This window comes from Seriola aureovittata, chromosome 20 (assembly GCF_021018895.1).
Source record: "Seriola aureovittata isolate HTS-2021-v1 ecotype China chromosome 20, ASM2101889v1, whole genome shotgun sequence".
NCBI lineage: Eukaryota > Metazoa > Chordata > Actinopteri > Carangiformes > Carangidae > Seriola > Seriola aureovittata.
The window spans coordinates 19,652,681-19,674,694 of record NC_079383.1 but is presented as its reverse complement, the minus strand read 5'-3'; the positions used below and the strand labels follow the sequence as shown (position 1 = coordinate 19,674,694).

Below are 22,014 nucleotides of genomic sequence, written 5' to 3'. Positions count from 1 at the left end.
GTTGCTTCAGTCCTTTCGAGGACTCGTGCAGTGATTATGTTTTCCTTGAGTGTGACAGCGGGAGAGATGACATATTGTAATTTGGAAGGGTGTTTCCCACAGACGTATAAATACTGAACGGCCTTCAGCTTAGTCACAGAGGTGTGTTTAGCAAAGATGAGCAGACGACTGTCAGCAGGTTGAAAATTGTTGCCCTTTTGGAGACTCTTATCATTGAATAATGAGGGGAGAATACGGAGGATTAGCCCACGTTGCACGCAGGGGTGGCGTCTTTGTCATGTGTATATGTTAGTGTTCAGATAAGGCATTTCGAAAGCTGATTTTTCCCTCCTCAATCTTTGTTACTTGTGTCCTTGCATGTGTGTTTCTGCTGCTTATCTTGCGCTAATGAAAGCCTGGAGGGATGTTTGGGTAAACAGACATGGGAGGACGATGAAGAGGAGGAGGGTAGCGGGGTGAAGGGAGGTTTGTTCTGACTGTCTGGTTCATAATGAGCCATGGGCCCTTGATTTAACTCGGTGGAGTCCACAGCCACTTAGGCAACAGCAATATGCTAACATGCTCACGGTGACAACGCTAGCATGTATATGTTTAGCAGGTATAATGTTTAGCCTTTGGAACCTCTGAGACTTTCTCTTCTGTGTCATTGGACGGTGCTATAGATGTTTCCTAGCAACTGATTTACAATTAAAGTGTTTTTGTTTCATTGACAGTAGACTGATTATGGATTCGTGGGTAGCTGTTGCAACCCGGTCCAGCTCCTCTGTTGCCGTCACTACAGCCACGCCCCCAGCATGGACTAAAAAGTTTGGAGGCTAAATGAGGAGCAGAGATGATGAAAACCAAGGGTCCCAGTTGAGCTTTCAAACAATGAGAGTGAAACAGGACGCAAATGATTGCGAGTCCAAGTGGTGAACAATAGCTTCGTGGTCAAAGTGTCCGCATGATGAATGGGTGTTTTCAGCAGCGCAGGAAGTCAAGTCTATATAAGGGACTTTGTGGCCGACGCCCCAAACCCTAATGAGCACGTGCAGAAAGAGCTCTCACTATATTGAAGGGGGGGGGTGGGGGGGTGGTCGACAACCTATCAGGAACTGTGGTGTTATCATCATCAGAAACTATTGATGCACTGTGACAACAACACAGATGTGTTTCTACAGGCGGCGACGTCACCATCATCATCATCATCAGATTAATCGATTGTAATCTGTGTATGTGTGTGTGTGTGTGTGTGTGTGTGTGTGTGTGTGTGTGAGATAGAGATAGAGAGAGTGAATCTAATTTTGTTCTGGTCTACTGACTGTCTGATCTGATAAATGTTTCAAGCAGAGCACCCTGCTGTTTTCAACATGAGACTAGACACGCACACTTTTCACACGTATGCTTACGCCGCTAACAAGGTCTGCAGCCACTTATGCACCACACACACACACACACACACACACACACACAGACACAGACACAGACACACAGATAATGTTCTGGTTTTAGCCAATGACTTTAATAAATGATTTCTGTTCACCACTGGGACGCCTGGTCCCTTGTTTCCTAGAAGGAGGGAAGGAGGGAGGAGAGGAGAGGAGGAGTGTTGGGTGAGAGGTGGAGTGATGAGGGAGGGAGGGACAGTTTGAAGAGCTGGGGTGAAGTTAGAGTAGCTGCAGATAGACAGATAGCAGCAGAGAAAGAGAGACAGACTGAGAAAGTGAATAAAGTGTGAATTTCTACAATATGTTCCTGTAACCTTTTGGATTTCTTTTTTTTTGGTCAGATTTCTTTCCTATTTTCTTTTTTTTTTTTTTGCTTTCTGTTGTGTTTTTGTCACTGCTTCCCCACCTGAGAGTTAGATTTTTAGAGAGTGAGTGTGTGTGTGTGTGTGTGTGTGTGTGTGTGTGTGTGTGTGTGTGTGTGTGTGTGTGTGTGTTGTGTGTAATATAGTAAAGTCATGGAGCTGGAGCGTTTAGGCGGTGGTGGGGTTAAACCCGAGAGGGGCAACACTCGTCTCTACAGGATAGCACTGGCCATGTGTGTGTGTCTCTGTGCTGTTCTGCTGCTTGCACTCATACTGGGTAAGTCCACACACACACACACACACCACACACCACACACATTTCTCCTCACTCATCCTACATTATAATTTGAATGGAATTCCATGGAAACATATTGTATATTACACAGGCTGTCCTCAGATTATAGTACACACTGACTGTAAATAACACACAGGCACGCTGCTGGGAGCAAAGGTCTTTATGGAGGGCTCGTGGGTAATTTGTGTCAAACTATTTTTGGTCCATATAAGGTTTCAAACACGCCCACGTGCACATGCAGAACCTCGGACTCTACATAACGCACTGTGGGAGTCAAATGGGACACTGGGGAAAGAGGAAAGAGTGTGTGTGTGACACTTTGTGGGTATTGTTTCCTTCAGAATGTGAAATTAATTAGCAGGGACTGTGTGGTAGAGTAGTGGCGGGTAGGGCGTGTGTGTGTGTGTGTGTGTATTTGTTTATTTAGAGAGGGCAGTGCAGATTAAACAAGACTGGCACTTTGAAAAACATGAGTATAGATGTGACAGGGAGAGAGAAACCAGCAGCTTGCTCCCAGAGTCCGGCTAAAAACAGGCAGAAAGTGTTGCAATACTTTGTCTTGATGAATTTAAGCAAAGCATTTTTATTTGTGTGGCACATTTCAACAACAGCTTTACTTAAGGTATAAAAGAAGCACCAGACAGTGTTGAAAGACTATATAAAACTTAGGTAACAGTGTAGAAAGAATTAAACTTATTTAATCATACTTTACTTAAAACCACTACATGTAGCACGGTTCCTCTTTTTCTAGACGTCATGTCAACCAGATGTTTGATGGTGTCACGGAAAAAACAGTTTGTCCTGATTGTTAAATTTTGCTGCATATGAATGGAAGAATGAGTTCACACCAAAGGCGTAAAATTCTCCATATTTACCAACTTTTAAAGCGTGTTTCTTCTTATTATTTTGCCTGATAGATTGAAGCTTTGTCGGTGCAAACTTTGAGATTTTAAGAAAACTTTTTGAACTTTTGTAAAAGTTAAACTTGAATCCAAAACAATGCCAGGACACTTTAAGTTTCAGCTGCCTCCATTTAGCATCTCCTGGCTCTAGCTTCATATTTAGCGCACAGACAAAAGAGCAGTGTTGATTTTCCCATTTCACCACTCTCCACAAGTAAAGGAAATACGTGTATTTTCCCAAAACTGCCCTCGTGCAGACCGTTTGAGCGGTTCAGTAGTTTCAGTAGTGCGTGGTGGTGAGGATGCTCGGGGCTGGGAGGGGTACACGAGTGTGTCTCGGGCGGGGTAAGTATTGTTTTTCTTAGTTATTGAAGGAAGCCAGGATTCTCGTGGCAGCAGTGAAGTGTAATTATGTGATGTGCCTGCATATGCAGTTCCACACACCCACTCTAATGGAACCTCTCTCTAATGGTCTCCAGCCATGTGACTGACCACACACAGGAATTGTTTTCATTTTTAAAGAGTGTGTGTTTGTGTACATGCATGTTTGTGTGATTGGCCTGTTTGGTATCTGAGTAGCCAACATGAGGTTAATATTAGTAGTGACACCGGAGCCTCGGACATCTGTGGATGTGGGCGTTTAAACCCCTGAGTGTTTCTGAAGGAGCAGTCAGAATAGGTCGTCAAGGTTGTTCCAGGCCGAGCGCGGTCAGGGGCTGAAGTTGTGAGTGTGTGCATAACGCACAACGTTAATCAACCCGTCACAAGCAGCTCTAACTAGACAACATGACCGGTCAACCTCAGAGGTCAGACATTGCGGCGCAGCTCAATAAACGCTCCACTCATCCGTTCACAATGGGGATTTGGTTTCTAAATCCGTTAGCTCACTTCGCGGGCTTGTGCTGCCTCTGCACGCCCTCGCAAACACATCACAATAACGGTGGTTTCTGCCTGGAGGTTAGAGAGACAGGCTTTCATTCACCTTCTAGGAAAGGAAGTGAATGAGTAAACCCGTGGTTACGCCACAAGTAGCGTAAACAATGGAGGGTTTACTCTGTCTGTTTGTGGTGTTGTGATTGCCTTAATTAGAAGTATGTGAAGTAATTACAACTGACAGTCAAGTTAAACTCATAAAGGTGATGTGTTTCAGAAAGTACTGGAGATGTTCTCGTGACTTGATGAGTAAAGATCATCGTTATGTTAGGTGGCGGTTGTAAGTTGAGGCATTCCTCAGTTCAGGCCGGCGTAAGGTTAAAAAAATGAATCCACCAACTGTTTACACTGACTGCTCTCCTCCAGCTGTATCAACTGCACTTTGGTCTGTATTTGTCCCATTTTGATAATGAGTGGATTGTGGGAACATCGCTCATTACACTTCCCCTCTGATAACCACTTTCATTTTGAGCTGCATGAAAGTATGATTATCAGGTTCTCTTCCATCAGCGCTTCATTCACTGATGGCCTGTGTTACCATAACGCACGATATTGCAATATGAAAACGCTGTTTTCTTTCAGCTCCTTGATAAAAGCAGCTTTGTTAGACTTACATAGGCGGAGGAGGTTGTGAAGCACTGAGACGATTTGCACACAACTTGGTGGAGGGATGGGACACCGCCTGGAACAAACCCAATAAATTCTGGGCCAGATCAAAATCATTTACTAAAAGTTTGACTTTTCTCTGATGTCTGGTGTAATGTTGTTTGACAGCGGCTTTAGTGGAGTTCTGCGGTCTCATAACATAAGGCCCACTTACAAGCTTCTTTCTGCGCTTTCAACTAGAGCTAAAACAATTACTCAATCAATGGGGAATTAATCTGCATCTATTTTGATAATCTCTTAATCAATTGATCTTTTTTTTTTCAAGCAAAAGTGCCAAATATAACCTGGTTTCAGCTGCTCAAATGTGAGAGTTTGCTCCGTTTCTCTGTCTATCACCATTTTATAGTGAATATTTTTGGTTGATCAAAAGAACAACACCTTGGGTTCAGCATTTCTCACTTTTTCTTTTGCTGACATTTTACAGATAAGACGATAATCTATGAAGAATTGCCAGAATGATTGATGATAAAAATAACTGGTAGATTTATCCCTTCCCCGACCGCATCTCAAGGTCTTCATCTGTAGTTGGAGTTTGTTGAGTTGTCCTGAGATCACATTGGCAGAATAAGATGATTTTCTGTCCGTGACTAACACACCTCTGCCAACTTTTCCGGGGTGACGTGTTTTGTCGACCTCCACCTAAAGTTTCCTTGGTTGAGTTTCTGTTGAAAACCTGTGTCACCAGCAAACTGTACAGTTATGTGGTTTGGGGCAGTATATATAGAAATGCATGCAACCAACGCTTCCTACAAAATAACACTACTGCCTGAGTCACAGGGTGATCTATACATTTCACTTGTCACCATGCATCCTCAACTCTTTTCTTCCCCCTCAGTCTCTCAAAAGTCCAGTCAGGAGGAGTTCTGTCTGAGTCCAGAGTGCATCGAAGCAGGTGAGGAGTGGTGGCTCTTGTTTGTATGGAAACTGCGTGAGCATGAGATATTTCAGTTGTGGCTGAAGTATCTAGTGCTCAACACTTATTATTGGGCCTGTACTTTGTCTCTTTCCCTCCTGTAGCTGGGTCTATTTTAAGTAAAATGGATCGGTCTGTTGACCCCTGCGAGGACTTCTATAGTTTTTCCTGTGGTGGTTGGCTGAAGGAGAATCCGATCCCTGAAGATTCCTCCTCATATGGCATCTACCCCTGGCTGCGACAGCATGTCGACATCCAACTCAAAGGTGTGCTTTTACCCAGGAATTTCCCATCAGTGTCTGAGTTCATCAGCCTCAATGAAAGTTGATGTACACTTGGCTTAAAAGTGTACATCAAATGTTCTATCAAAAGACAAAAAGAGAGCTCTACTTGGATATGTGAGGAGAAACAGCAGGAATATGAATTTCAGTAGAAGGCATAAACAACCAGGTCAAGTTTAATAAGTGATTTTCTGTTATTATCACTTAATTCCAAAGCGAGACTAAACTTGTTGATTTTATTTTATTTCACAAAGCAATTTCACAAACTCTTGATAGGGAAGAGAAAGCTGTCCATCACTCTTTTTAAATAAATAATATAAATGTAAACTATATATCAAGAGGAGAAATGTATCTTAACAAGAACATCTGAAAAGTATATATGTTTTTTTGTTTAGACACATTTCTTTTGTTGATATGCATATTAACATTTTTCTTGTTTTTTCTTCGGAAAAAAAGATAAAATAAAAAATTAAAAAGTGTTAGTTGTGACCCAACCTGTTGTTTCTTATCAGAGTTACTGGAAGCTCCATCAGCCCCTGATGAACTGGAGGCAGTGACTAAGGCTAAGATCCTCTACCGCTCCTGTATAAACGAGGGTGAGTCTCACACACACATGCACTTGGTTTTTGTTACTTAGAGGGACAATGCATTGATGTACATTCATTCCCTGGAGACTCACCTTAACCTGGAACATAACCACTACATGCCTACTTCCAACTCTTATCCCCATAATGTGGCAGCGTGACCATATTATTGGCCGTTGTGTGTAAGCAATACAACAATTATACACTCAAATCTACGTACAGCGCTTGTGGGGACTGTTGTTTTCATCATACCTTCTCTAGCCCCTAACCTGACCTTCAACCTAACCTAAATCTAAACCCAGTTGTTACCTTAACCCTCAAACAACTCTTTGAAGTAGACAGGAGGACTGGCCAAAAAGCATTTGTGATCCTAAAATGTCCCCACACTCTACAACAGGTCCTCACAAATATACTGTAAGTCAAGACACACACAAACACACATTGACAGTATAAAACAGGATAAGATGAACTTTTATTGATCCCAATGACAGATCTAGGTCACTGCAGCATCAAAAGTAATAAGATACACGAGGGGGAAATGGGAAACTATGATCACAAAGGTAGAAAAATAACAACAACATGAACTTAAATAATGAAAATCAATAAAGGACTGTATAATTAAAAAACAAACAAATGCTGATGTTTTTTGTGTGTGTCTGTTTACAAAGCTGTGCTGGAGAAGGTGGACAGCAAACCGATGCTGAAAACACTGAGGCAGGCAGAGTTTCGGTGGCCTGTTGTCGGGGAGGGGCTCGGCGGGGAGTATCAGTGGTCGGCGGCTCAGTGGAACCTCCTGAAGACTGTGGCTGAGATGAGGAACCAGCACAGTAAGAGCGTTCTGATTCGCCTGTACGTCTCCCCTGACGACAAGAACTCCTCACTCCACATCATCAAGGTGAGACATTCCCTTTTATTGTTGTTTGTGCATGATTCATGTTTTTTCACATTTAGGTTTGACATTTAAGGTTTTTTAAGGGATTAGGGCTGCAACTAATGAAGATTTTGATTTCCTCAATTAATTGTTAAGTTTTAAAAATAGTGAAAAGTTAGAGCCCAAAGTGATAACTTAGTGAAAAGTGAAATAGTCAACCACTCAAAAATATCCAGTTTACCCAATATCACTCTGATAAAAGCATCAAATCTTCAAACTGGGAAATCTACCATCAAATTTTGTATTTTTGCTTGAAATAAGACTTCAACAATTAATCAATCATCCAAGTAGGTGACTGAATGATTACATTAATCAACTAATGGTTCCAGCTCTAAAGGTTTGACATTTTGGAAAATACGCTTATTTCCCCAACACCCTCCCAGTAAATCACAAGCTGCCATTTTTACACTCCAGTGTATTTATGGATATAACATGTTAATTTTGTTACCTGTGCGCAGACGCAGGGCAGCCGTTACGCCATTTCCAGTCTTTATGCTAAGCTAAGCTAACCAGCTGCCAGCTACAGCCTCATGTTTAACTGACGCACATAAGAGTAGCATATAAGCTTACATATAAACATTTCATAACTTGTTTGTAACACATTAAAAAGTAGCTGTATGCATATTTAAATGTGTATTAGTGTACTTGTCAACAACTATAACTCCTCCTGACACCCATAAGAGGAGGCAATATTTAAAATGTCATTGTATCTGCATATAAACCATTTATTAAAGGTGTTTAGAAATACTAAATCGGGAGATTTAAAGTAAAGTGTAAAAACCACCAGCATGGACATATGATATATGTCTGTACGGATTCAGCAGCTTGCTCAGTAACATTTTTCTGCTCATTATTGCTGCAGCAAATGTTAAAGAATAAACAAGCCCAAAAAGCTGCGGAGGCTAACCTGTGCTCTCTGTCTTTATGCAGCTCGACCAGGCATCCTTGTCTCTGCCCTCCAGGGAGGACTACATCACCAACACTTCCTCTGCACAGGCGGTGAGTTTCTGCTTCATCTTTCACCACTTACCTGTCATCTAAAAACTCCTCTTCCTGCAGCAGCCATTTCCTTCCTGCTCGGGTGATGAATCGCAGCAAAAAAAGAGTTTTCAGCCACTTGAAATATCGAGTGGTTAATGTTGGGTTTTTATATCAGAGGAAGAGCTTCTTCCCAGACTCAACATTTTCAAATGTGAGACAGTAATAAGGCGAGAAATTAATTTTGGGAAAGGGAGCCGATACCGATTGCTCCACTAATAGCAACCTCATTAGGCCAGAAGGGAAAAAAAAGCACAGTATTCAGTGACGAGGTTTTCTCAACTGGAAAAACTCTCACTATCTTGTTATTAGTACACTGTCCTTATCAGTGTTGTTCTCTCCACTGTACAGAACAAGCTGTATATACAAAGCTCTACATTAGGTCATAGGAACAAACTCTACTTTAGATTGCTATTCTGCTATTTTGTGTTCAAACACTGTGTTGATTTCATTGTATCATAACTTAGGCTAATAGTTATGTTAAGAAAAATGCTATGTAATTAAAATTACTATGTACAATTCAAGGAGAAATCTTTTTTTTCTTTTTCCTTAAATTTTTCTTTTTTTCTTTTTTTATTGTTTGTGTTTTAATAGTTTTAAATGTATATTTATATTAGATTTATCTGAACCACTTTCTAATAAGGCACAATTTATAAGCTGTAATTAAACAATCATTAATAAATCCTTTATTAATGCTTTATAGATCAGTGATATGCCATTAATAAGAGTGACTTGCTGGTTTGTGGGAGACGTCTCCAATGTATTGTTTAACCAGTTCTGAGCAGCTGGATGTCTGGAGCAGAATCCACTTATAAACTTATTAGCACTGTGTATCAATCTCTTCAAAAAAGTTACTTATAAAGAACATAAATAGTATTAAATTAAACTTACTGTTACACAAGTATAATCATGTCTGAGTGCAGATGCAAGCCCTTGATGTCAGATTTTTGGCCGTGATAGTGACAGTCGCTCACAGCAATGAAAGAATAAATGACATTTGTCTTTCTGCCTTTGTCTGCCCCCCTGACCTCTCTCTCTCTCTCCCTCTCTCTCTCTCCCCCTCTCTCTCTCTCTCTCTCTCTATCTCTGTCTCTCTCTCTTCAGTACCGTGCGGCCTTGCTCAGCTTGATGGTGGACACAGCCGTCATGCTGGGCGCTCCAGAGAAAGCAGCGCTGACCCAGATGGAAAAGGCTCTTGCCTTCGAGACCAAACTGGCTCATGTAAAGACGTCATGTCACATAAATATAATCTCACTTAATGTATGGAGATGATCTGATAGGCCGCCACGGCTCTGGAGCTAATTAAAACCCCAATGTTATTAACCATGAGATATGAAATTGATTTATCAACTTCACCGACAGTATAAAGGGAGATTATTTTTTGCATAAATTTTGAATCAGTCATGTCAGTGTGACATTGCTCATCGTGTCTCCAGATCCTGATTCCCTATGAAAACCGCACCAGTGAGAACATGTACAACAGATACACACTTTCTCGCCTGCAGCGCTCCATACCACAGGTACTTTGAACACACACACACACACACACACAAACAACAACAATAAATAATAAAATATCCTTCTTTTTCCCCAAAACCATACCATACCCAAAACTTTACGACAATCCATTGAATAGCTGTTGAGATTTCTCAGTCTGGACCAAAGTGATGGAGCAATTTTGCCACATGGCTGAAAAAGTAAAAATTTGTTCCAAACCAAGATGCCAACAATTCGTAGAAGTGAATCTGCAAGAGACTCACAACGTACAGTCAGAAATAAATTACTCATTAAACTGATATGGATATGGACGGAGACCGTTAACTATATGTCTCGCCGTGCCTGTGTGTGTGTGTGTAGTTTGACTGGCTGGGTTTTGTGAAAGCTGTGGTGGAGTCTAAAAGCGACCCGTCTCGGTCCATCCCCTCCTCCGAGCCCGTCATCGTCCGAGCCCCGCAGTACTTCAAGGAACTTTTCAAGCTCATTAACAGCACAGACCCCAGGTATACACATTAACACACACACACACACACACACACACACACATACAACAGATGAACAGACACTGGGGCTTGGGGCTTCTTTATCTCATTATAGGTACATTATAACATATAATAAGATTACATGTAGGCTTCAATTAATTGTCCTCTCTCTTTCGCTCTCTCTTCAGGACTGTAGCAAACTACGTACAGTGGAGGACGGTGTTCTCCAGGATCACCACTCTGAGTCGTCGTTTCCTCTACAGATACCTCGACTACGCTCGGGTACCTTTTTCAAAGCATCTTCCGAAATCTTTGTCCTTGTTTAGTCATTCTTTAGGACTTTACATAAACTGCTGAACCAAATGTTCCTTAATAGGTTGAGATGCAAAAAAAAAAAAACCTTTTAAAACCCTGTAAATTGTGTAAAAATGCATCATAAAGAAATACATTTGGGCCCTCGCAATGCATGATTTACCTTTAATTAATCCTGATTTCAGAGTTAATTTAAAAAACTATAAATCTGAACTCATGACTTTCTCCCAGAATCTCTCTTGATCCGAGCCTTTATTGTAGTACTGACGCTGTTCAACAGCCAGACGGAGGAGTTAAGGAGGATATTTAGACTCAATATATTAAGGTTTTATTACATTTAGGCCAATAAATAAATAAATCAATGAGTGATTCAGTATTTAAAGAAACCCTGCCGGTGCTGTTTCATACACACAAGAAATAATACAAGATATGAGCCAAAGATATTAACCTGCTATTTCTGAAATATTTCAATGATGCTACTAATCAAAATTAAGAGAAGCCAAAATTAAGATTAAACACACATATATTCTTTACTTTCTGAGATCTGTCTGTAGCTGTTTCATCAACACGCATTTTGTTTTTCATATTTTGGAGCTGTAAGCAGCTCCTTCATTTCTTTTGGACATTACATTGTGCATCATAAATAAATAAGTAAAAATTTATGTACAGTGGTAAGTTTGAAAATGTATTTATAAAAGTATTTAAATCAAAGACAAGTTAATTTTATTGAAGTATAAGAAAAAAAATGGACTAGGAGACGTAAATTAAAGCCTGAGATTAAACAGGTTTTTAGATGAGGTTTAAAATATTGAGTGGGAGCTCATTCATCAGTCAGCTCAAAAATTCAGCATATTTAATATGCATATATTGTCACTTTTCCATCGAGGACAGATTACTCACTCAAACCTGCTATGAATGTTATATGGAACTGAGACACAGTCTGAGCATCATAAATGGAGAGTTCAATATTAAAACTTTTTTTTTTAATTAGGAAAAACTCTGATGTAAGTTATATTTTTTTATCAAACCCTGATTTTAAGTTTAGGAGCTGGGAAAGTTATGTGATTTCTGTTTTTAAGACCATTTACGGAGCTCCAGATGAATTTTTAAAGCCTCAGATAAATACAAATAATAATGTCATGTACATTTCAGACTGTTCATTTTAATTTAAAATGTTCAAATATAAACATCAGTTTTGAAATCACCTAAAGTTGAGAAACTGCGCTTGACTGATTGAAGTTGGAAATTGACCTTGCATCTCTTGCTCCCCCTGCAGGTCACCACGGGAACCACGTCTCTGACCCCGCGCTGGGACAAGTGTGTGAACTACGTCGAGAACTCGCTTGTTTATGCCGCCGGGCGCCTTTTTGTCAACACACACTTCCAGGAGGACAAGAAACACATGGTGCGTGTATGTTGTGTGTGTGTGTGTGTGTGTGTGTGTGTGTGTGTGTGGTGTGTGTGTGTGTGTGTGTGTGTGTGTGTGTGTGTGTGTGTGTGTGTGTGTGTGTGTGTGTGTGTGTTCCCGACATGACATCATATCTTAAATCTTGGGTCAAGTGTTAAATGTGAGTATATGTTTAGTTGTGTAATAGATGTGTGTGTGGGCTTTATTTTGTCTGTGTGTCACCAGGAGATGATGTTATTTAATGTTTTGTCATCTGCATCAGTGCGGGACGTGTGTGTGTGTGTGTGTTTATGTGGCAATGACACTTGAGCACACACACCCACACATACACACACACACACACACACATATTTGTACTTCTATCTTTGTGAGGACCCTAGCTGACATAATGCATTCTTTACTCTTACCTTAACAGAGCAACCCTTAACCCAACCCTAACATACATAATCTCTCCTGTATCATACATTAAATTGTGCGTGACTGTGTGTCTCAGATGGAGGAGCTGATCAAAGGCATTCGCTGGGCGTTCATCGACATTCTGCAGAAAGAGAATGAGTGGATGGATCAACCAACGAAGAACAGAGCCATAGATAAGGCAAGAGAGGCGGACAGTCATCGGCCTGTTACCATGTTTCTTTATAGTACATCGTCTTTCCTCCTTTACAAAACCAACTTCCTTCAAGAGACAGTCCTCGCTTCATCTCAACTCTAAAACATGATTAAAAAAATTCACCAGTAAAAAAAAGAAAAGAAAAACCTTTCAACTTAGCATTTATATTTTTTTTACCACTTGGGGGCAGCTTTGATTTGGTGTTCCACCAAGGGAAATACCTGGCTGCAGCTATACTGTATGTTAACCTGTCTTCACCAGGTAGTTGCAAACTTTGGCTTTATATGTACATGTATATACTTATACATATATATAGATGAGAAAGAAATACAAATAGGGATAACAGTTACATACATTTCTGTATTTTAACCAACTACGTCACAGCCCTGTGCTTTGCTTGTTTGTTGCTCAATTCTTGCATCTTTTTTTAGGAGACTTTTAACTGGAAATAAAAATAACAATTCATGATTATTTACTTGAAGTAATGCAAAGAAAAAGTGGAGGGCGTAACTCTCCTCTTATCTGGATTGTGGGAGATGGATAGTCTGATGACTCTGTTTAGAGAGCTTTTAGTAAGAATAAAATGAAAAGTAAAGTAAATTGAATATTATTGGCTTTTGGATAAAACAAAACAAAAAAAAGGCAAAAGGTTTTCTGATGTTTTCGTAGACTGAAAATTATTTAAGCGCCCACATCTATTTTAATAGCACTGTGCCGTCCACAAGCACCATTGGGTAAAGTGTTCTGTTCATTTTAATGGAGTACTTTTCTCCTTGAACCAAACTACTCATCATGCACCAATTTTGTAACAATGACAAATCAAGTGCACCTTGAGTTTTTGTTACATGTTAAACTTGCACAGTTCAACAACACCCTAATAAAACTCCCACATCAGTGTCTTTTATTGTCTGAATCTGCTTAACAGTTTAATATCCTCAAAAGCCATTTGTAACGATTCAGGAACATTTATTCTTGAGGCACTGTGGTTTAATAGAATTGAATCTTATTCTGTCTTTGCGCTCACTGTCAGTTACTCTGAATAAATGTCTGATCATTCTGTTTATGTAAAAGTCTGTTCAAACAGTCCTTAACATTCACTCTGCTGTTGCTCTCTTTCTCAAGGCTCATGCAGTCCTGGCAAAGGTTGGCTACCCCGAGTTTATTCTGAATGACACCTACCTCAACGAGGATCTGAAGGAGGTTTGTTTGGCACTGAAACTGAAACCAACTGCGCAACATAATAAAATATCATTTCTTTTCCTACATGCAAGTTTGAAAAATGCAAGACTTAACAGTTTGTAGTTGTTGTCTGTGTGTTTTAGCTAAAGTTCGATGAGACGGATTACTACGGTAACGTGATGCAGACGCTGAAGATGATCGCTCAGATTGATATCGCTTGGCTTCGAAAGAGCGTGCCACGTACGGAGTGAGTAGCGGGGCTCGTCTGTAGGTGGGTTTCCATCCAGCTGCTTTTATGCACAATTTCAATTTGAACATTTAAAAAAGAAAAAAGGAAAAGCAACAGAAACTATTTTCTTTTGCTGATCTTCTCAAAATTTGGATAGAATTTGGATGGAAACCCACTTTGTGTCAACTCTAGTGATTTTATTTTTTATTTTTTATTTCCTCATTGACCTGCGATAATGTCTTTGTGTGTGTGCGTGTGTGTGTGTGCGTGTGCGTGTGTGTGCGTGTGTGTGCGCGTGTGTTTGTGTTTCAGGTGGTTTACAAACCCAACAACTGTGAACGCCTTCTACAGTTCTTCCACGAATCAAATCAGTAAGACAGTGTATGATTCATTACTGAGACACCAACACTTGACATCACTTTAACTTAATTATTCTGATGTTCTGTCTAGACAGATAACATTTTTAGGGATTCTGCAAATTCCAAATTATTTCAGTACTGCCACTGAAATAATTGGGAATTTGCTTTAAAAGCAAACTAATATAACAGGCGGACACTCTTTATAAACTAAGCAATTTGAATCAGTTTTATAGTATTTGCTTCTTCTCCAAAAACCGCCCTTTTTAATAACAAATTAAAGGCTGAAAGATGACGGAAATTACTCAGCATGCTCCAGTGAATGAATCAGGTCTGGAAAGAGCTACAGACACACAAACAAAAAACTACTTTCATCTTGTCGTTTAGGATTTCCTGCTGGAGAGCTTCAAAAACCTTTCTTCTGGGGAAGAGAGTACCCAAGGTGAGATGAAAGAAAATGTGACACGCTCTGTTAACAGACCAAAGAGACGCCAGCTCGTGCAGCCAGGAGCTCTGAAATAAGTACAGGATTTTTCTGACATTGACCTCCTAATAGAAAATCACATAGAAGAACTGCAGCGGTACCTCAGTCTCCACAGGTCATGGAATTACAGTTTCTCCAATAATAAGTTTAATGTCAAGTCAGTTTTAGATCAGTGCTCTACATGAAATATTTCTATAGATGATGTTGTTCTCAACATTTCAGTTTATTATGAAAGATAATGCAGTTTTCAGGATGTGAAAATATATGATGAATAATCTTTAACTTTGTGTCTGTTTTCAGAGCTTTAAGTTATGGTGCCATCGGGGTGATAGTGGGACATGAGTTAACACACGGCTTTGACAATAACGGTAAATATTGGTCGCTAATAACGACCTCAGAAAACATTTGAAATAACAGAAGATGATTTGGTAACACCTTCTGATAAAAGGCTCATAAGATCAATAATTAACACCTTTACTAACGGTTTAAGAAAAGTCATTCACCAGTGCTTTATAGATGAGTTATAAGTCATTAATAAGAGCAACGTTTGGGTTGCCAGGTTGTATAAACTCTTCTTCCAGCATGAGTAGTCGTTTTAGCTAGCTCTTTAATTGATTAGGGAGACTCCTCCATTAGAGTGTTCTCAGGACGCCTGGACCAAAGTCTATTTATAAACAGCTTATTAAACTTTTATACTTTTTGGATTATTATTATAGAACTATTTGGCTTCTTTCCTTCAGTTTTTGCTTGAAAAATGCCTGAATCAATCGAAATGGTTATTTTTCTGTCCGTCGACTAATCGAATAATCATTTCATTTATAACTGATCGATGAAGCGTGTTAAATGATTGATTAACCATTAGCAAAGCCATTCATTTCAACCTATAATATAAATATAAATGGTGCCTTATCAGAAAGTGGAACAGATATTTCTCTCCACTAGATTCGGGGATTTTATTTGTGAGCTGCTTTTTCTGAACAGGTCGCAAGTATGACAAAAACGGAAACCTTGACCAGTGGTGGAGCAACTCGTCCGTCACAGCCTTCAATGAGAAGACCCAGTGTATGATAGAGCAGTATAATGGCTACCACTGGGAGGAGGCAGGCCTGAATGTAAGAAACAAGGGGTTTGATTCTACAACTGCGACAGTAGAATGAAATTGAAATAATAACCCCCTGAATCATGCATTCATTAACTAACTTTTGTACATATCTGGTGAAGGAGTTTGTGCTTTGTGGATGTTTTGTTCTGTAGGTGCGGGGTAAGAGGACTTTAGCAGAAAACATAGCAGACAATGGAGGAATAAGAGAAGCGTTCAGGGTAGGGTCTATTTTCTTACACTATCTCTCTCTCTCTCTCACTCTCTCTCTCTTCACACTCTTTAGATCTTTGACATTTGTCTATTAGCTGCATCCATATTTCACCACTCAAAATGTCATCTGTGGAAAAAAAGACAGAAGTCCAGGTGAGAAATCTGTGTTTTGTGCGTAGGCATACAGACGGTGGGTTGACGAGAGCAGAGGTGGTGTGGAGGAGCCTCTGCTTCCTGGAGTCGGACTGAATAACAACCAACTGTTCTTCCTGAGCTACGCACATGTAAGAACACACAAACTGTTTTAGCTGTGCGGTCAGAGCCATGCTTCTGACTATAAGAGCATTTCTGGGTACCTCTGTTGTCATTTCTGAACATACTGGCGTTTCTCATGAGCAGGTAACGTGGGTTAAAGTTTCATTAATAGAAAATAAATGAATTAAAAAGAAAGGGTGAATGTTGAGGTATCGGCCTTTAAAGGGGCTATTTGTAAGTTTTCCTAATGCTACGACGTTAGCATTAACAGCTGTTAACTTATTAGTTTAGAAGAAACATTGCTAGTTCAGCATCAAACTTCATTCCTTTATTCGCCAACAGCTGTCTCCAGAGGTGGAAAGCAACGCCAATGTTACCTCTTGTCTTTATCACATCTTTTCTTCCAGTGAAGGTAGCACGCTAACCAGCTAGCCCTATCCAATAACTGCAGCCTCCAATCTGCCCTGAAGACGTAGCACTGCTCAGAGGACGTATTATAACCTCTTGTCTTGTAAATGCAGCGACGGTTCTTGTCAAGCGACAACCACCGCTTCCTGCTTCCGGCAGGAAATCGGGCGGCAGAACAAACATACAAATATCCCTTTTTAGATTTGGTTAAGGTGATGGATGGAGGTTGAAATATGGGTAAAGTTAGGGGCTATTACCTAGCTAATAAGGCGCTCCATTTGGATCTTGAACTGTTAATTAGAGGGGGCTGCAAATTATTTCAGACTGATAATTTGAGCAGCGCTGCAGCACATTTTTCCTTAATTAGGCAGTTTTTCTATTTATCTGCTCAGTCTGCTAATTATGTTTGTTTTCTATTCTCGTCCCACTGATGGTCCCTCACCGACGACCACCAACCAGCAAGCTCTAGTGTTTATGACCCATTTGAGGGATTTTCACTGATGACGTGCTGCTACAGTATCTTAGGCCCAGTGTGCTTCATATGTGTTTGTGCTCTGCAGGTGAGATGTAACTCATACAGACCAGAAGCAGCCAGGGACCAGATCCAGAGTGGAGCCCACAGTCCACCAAAATACAGGTAAGTACACACTCAGTCACACACACTGATGAATGCACACACACACACACAGAGTTCTTACAACCTTGACCTTTGCCGTGGTTGTTGCCCTGCAGAGTTGTCGGAGCAATGAGTAACTATGAAGAGTTTCGGAAAGTGTTCAGCTGTCCTGAGTCGTCGGTTATGAACCGGGGGGCAAAGTCCTGTCGGGTGTGGTGACCTTTGACCTCAGCTTCACCGTGAACATGGCCAGAGCTGTCAGCAGGACACCTGTTGAAAAGGCAGATCGTGCTGGAGCCAACATAGTTTACATGATGTGGGAGCAATGAAAAGATGAAGAAGAGTTGTTAACTCATAGACATGTTAGCGACTGAAGACCACTTTTAATTGGATATTGTACAGTATATTATTACTACTACAACAAAGTTGCAATGTTGTTTTTTACAGATACATTTACTGCATATGTTGCTGTTACTGCATAAATTATGACTGAAGCCATAGTTTATGAATTATATATTAGAAAAAGGCTGTTTTTGTACAGACGTGCAACAATAACAGACATACAGTATATATACTGTAAGTGTGACTAGTTAAAGATGGAGCCTTTCTTATGGGAATAAATAATTTATACATTAAAGGTACCAGTGACTGGAACGTCGTATTTTTGAACAGGAACATTTTTTCCGATGTTGCAGTAACTCTGGGAAGCAGAAATATATCAGGTCAACATCTGCATATATTCATTAGCAGCCTTGTCAATGATTTCCCAGCATCCCAAGCAAAAGATTTTAATTCATGTTTGAAGATAAATATGAGCAAAAAAAAGCAACAAACAATACAAAAAAATCAATCCATATATTTTTTGAAAACTTTTTAGTTTTCCTTGTTTTTCTTGAAATAATTGTGAAAACCTGTGTTTTAATTATGTACTCACAAAGCAATTCAATGACATCAACCTGCTGGTATGTCTTTAAAAACTTGTGGGTGGGGTATGTTTTGTATTTCGTGTGCGTGTTTGTTTGTGTGGTCTCAGTCCCGTCTTGGTTTCTGTTCCACTTTGTTTCAATCTTATTCTTGTGTCAGACATTTATATTCATTCTGCTGCAGTTCAGCCCGAGGCAAATGAACTCACAGAATTACAAGCACTCAAACTACAAGATGCACTCTCTCCATTTGTCTTTCTGTCTCTGGTATTTAACGGTACTGCAGAGGTGCACTCACACATCAGCTTCTTGTAGTATTTGTTGTTGATCTGGAATATTGGGGGTATTTTACAAACCAGATTTAACAAGTTAGTGAGAAAATGACAGCGATTTATCATCTGAAATATAGTTTATTTTCCACGTTTAATTGACTAACTTTTCTAATTCTGCTTTTTGAAGTCTTGATTTTCATTTTGTCTTCTGTCTGTCCTACAGAAAATGGTTGTATGAACTCTTCGTAAATTTAAACTTAGCATAGTTATTGTGATTACTAAGTGAAGATATAGACATCTCTTAATTAAAATGAGTTGCACCAAACAAACTAGTTCTTATGTCACAAACTATTTACACCCAGAAACTGCCAGGTGTAACTGTTACACAGCTCACGCAACTAATATGGTCGACGTGACTGACCGGAAACCAGATAAAATGCTTTTTGGTAATGATGTTACCTGGGGAAGATTTAAGATGACATTTCACAAAAATAACACCATATACCTCAAATGACAAAACATAACGCCGGTAACGTTAGCTCATATGGCTAAATAACGTCCCTTCGCTTACGCAGCCGTTATTAACTTCTCACTGTAAACTTAACTAGTACCATTAGTTCTGAAACACAAATAATTAATTAATTATCGATTCATCTGGTGATTATTTCTACAAATAATCTTTTAGTCTAAAATCTTAAAGATCTAAAAATCAAATGAATCTATAAATGTGAGAAAATAGTGAAAAAAAAAAGATTTTAGATTCTTTATTTACATTTTATTATCTGGAAGTGTTTTTCTTGATATACCTTTTTTTTTATCGTAATGGGATGAATTTGAACTGCCGTTGTTCTGGTACCTATTTGTATGTTGTGATCGTGGGGTCACTGTGTTTCTGTGTTTCTGGTTGTGCTTCCTTCTGTGGCGTTCTAATAAAACTCTTGAGACACTACGCTGCCCATTCACCTTGTAACTTTGGCGTGATTGACAAGGTCAGGTGAGAAATGTGTGCGTGAGAGAGGAGCGAGGTGACAGTGGATGGAGGGTGCTGGTGGATGGAGGGTGCTGATGGATGGAGGAAGACAAAAGGCATAAAGAGGGATTGGGATTCATAATCTGAAAGCATGTCCATTTATTGATTGTCCTACTCTCACACACACACACACACACACACACACACACACACACACACACACACACACACACACACAGACATCATATCTCATTCATTTAATATCAGCAGTTCCCATGGCAACTTCGTGTTCATACAGTTGACTCTTGAACCTGTCGCTGTGCTTGTGTGTCTGTCAGTTTGTCTTACAGTGCCAGGCAGGGGGTAACATTAATGAATTGTATTTGTGGCAACGCCAGCGGCAGTCTCATCAATACACACCAATTAGAAAAACTGTCCTGTGCCTCAGTCTATTACAGTAGTGTGTGTGTGTGTGTGTACTGGGGGGGGGGGGGGCTTAAGAGACAAAGAGAGGGAGTAAGTGAGATGGATGATAATGAGCAGAGATCTTCTTTTACAAGATGTGTAAGCAACATCATGCATCAGGCCCCTGGCAGCCGTTCTTACACGACCATCTATTATCGATGGACGGTTTGACCACTGACGTCCAGGAGAAGTAGATGAAACAACTGCTGTCCACACTGTCACTTTGCTACAGCCTCCTCCTGCCCCTTCGAACATTCAGACTCAACATCTGAGTCAGAACTGATTTTAACACTGTTCATTTTGTAGTTTACAGATTTAAAGTCTGGTTATATAAATATCCATATTAGATAGATAGCTAGATAATCAATCAGACACTTCTCTGTGTTAGTACAGCAGTTAGAAGTGAGCTACTGCCTGACTTTGTGCCATTACTTCATCGAACTGTGATGAATCTAGTTTAGTGGCCAGAGTAAAAATGACAACTATGGTGATTAAACCATTGATTTGTCACCTGGATCCAGTCCCTGTTAAACACAGCTACACCTATCTGCACATATTAGTAAATCCAGTCGAATAGGGTCATGGATAAAACCCTGTTATCGGATGTATTCCGTTTTTTGATATTTCATAAATTTTTTTCCCATTAAGACGAATGGGCAGAATGTTTTTCAACCCCTTCTCCTCATTCCTTCCTTTGTTTTCCCCGTCTTTTTCTGCAACTATTGTGTTCCCTTTATGTCAAACTTGTGGCTTTCTCGCTACTCCTCAGCAGCTTGCGTTGAGCTACACCAGGGATCAGGACGAGCTGGCAACACTAACCCAACATTAGAGGGATTACAGGGAGTGTAGCAGAAACATGGCTCACCGGGCTGACACCAGAATCCAGACAGGCGGACGGGATGAAGGAGAGTGGTAAAGGAGGAAAGGGGGGGGGGGGGCTAGCTGTGTATGTTCATAGATACATGGTGCAACCCAGGACCCGCCTCCCCCGGCTGCTAGCTCGCTGGCTGGGTGCAGGACCCTCTGGGGACACACTAGCTGGGCGGCCAGCTTGCTTGTTTGATGTGGATTTTACTGTAAAATTGAGGATTGTAGAAACTCCACTTTCCCATTGCTTCCCCACTGTTTGTGAAATATTTCCTTCCCTTTTTATTACTTCTGACATTGATTTCCCTTTCCCATTGTGTACTGAATTATCCTGTTTTGGTGATGTGTTGTATTTGCAGACTTTTGGACGTATTTTGGACCTTGGAAAATCCAATTGCAAACTACATGAAAAAGCACATGTGCTGTATTTGATGTTGTTATAAGCCCTGGAATTCCCTATTCCCTACAAACACAGGCTTACTGACTGAGAGCTTGGATTTATTATTAGATACTTGGATTGGACTGAAGTCTGCGGAGACATGTCTTATCCATATTTGACAATTTGTTCGACTCATCCTGCACTCTGGGGGTACAGGTACTGAAATAATTTGTCCAACAAAATACAACCCTATATGGGAGCCAGTGTGCTATATTGCTGTTTTTATATTATTACCATTTTATTATACTATTTTGATCTTTTCATAAGTATCTTTGGTTGTATTTGGCCAATGTGAAATCAAGTTACTGTGCTGGTGTTATTGGACTTACAGGATTGCTGCATCAATGCAGTTGAGTAACTGTATTTATTCAGTAATTGTGTCACTGGATGAACAAAAAAGAGACGTTGAAATCTGATTATTTTATCTAAACTCTTTTGCAGTTGAACTGTACTGTATCAATAAACAGTATATACCACTCCTGTGATATACTGTATGATTTCATATACCCTCAAAGAAGATTTTTATCCATATCACCCACTCCTGTCCTCCATTATATAAACTCTGCACGTCTGTCAAACCAAGCAGTAAGTGGCTAGC

The 22,014-nt window shown here is 40.1% G+C and overlaps 1 protein-coding gene across 1 annotated transcript; it reads left to right on the top strand.

Annotated features, from left to right (window-relative positions):
• Positions 1-1,628: 1,628 nt before the first annotated feature.
• phex (phosphate regulating endopeptidase homolog, X-linked) lies at positions 1,629-19,624 on the top strand. The gene is made up of 22 exons (XM_056364935.1): positions 1,629-2,066; positions 5,421-5,477; positions 5,603-5,764; positions 6,292-6,375; positions 7,032-7,258; positions 8,225-8,293; positions 9,437-9,553; positions 9,769-9,852; positions 10,190-10,332; positions 10,500-10,593; positions 11,900-12,028; positions 12,525-12,626; positions 13,764-13,841; positions 13,964-14,067; positions 14,362-14,420; positions 14,793-14,847; positions 15,190-15,257; positions 15,871-16,001; positions 16,144-16,209; positions 16,381-16,485; positions 17,425-17,501; positions 17,597-19,624. The coding sequence occupies exons 1-22, from the start codon at positions 1,943-1,945 to the stop codon at positions 17,697-17,699; spliced, it is 2,238 nt and encodes a 745-aa protein (XP_056220910.1). The 5' UTR covers positions 1,629-1,942; the 3' UTR covers positions 17,700-19,624.
• Positions 19,625-22,014: the final 2,390 nt, after the last annotated feature.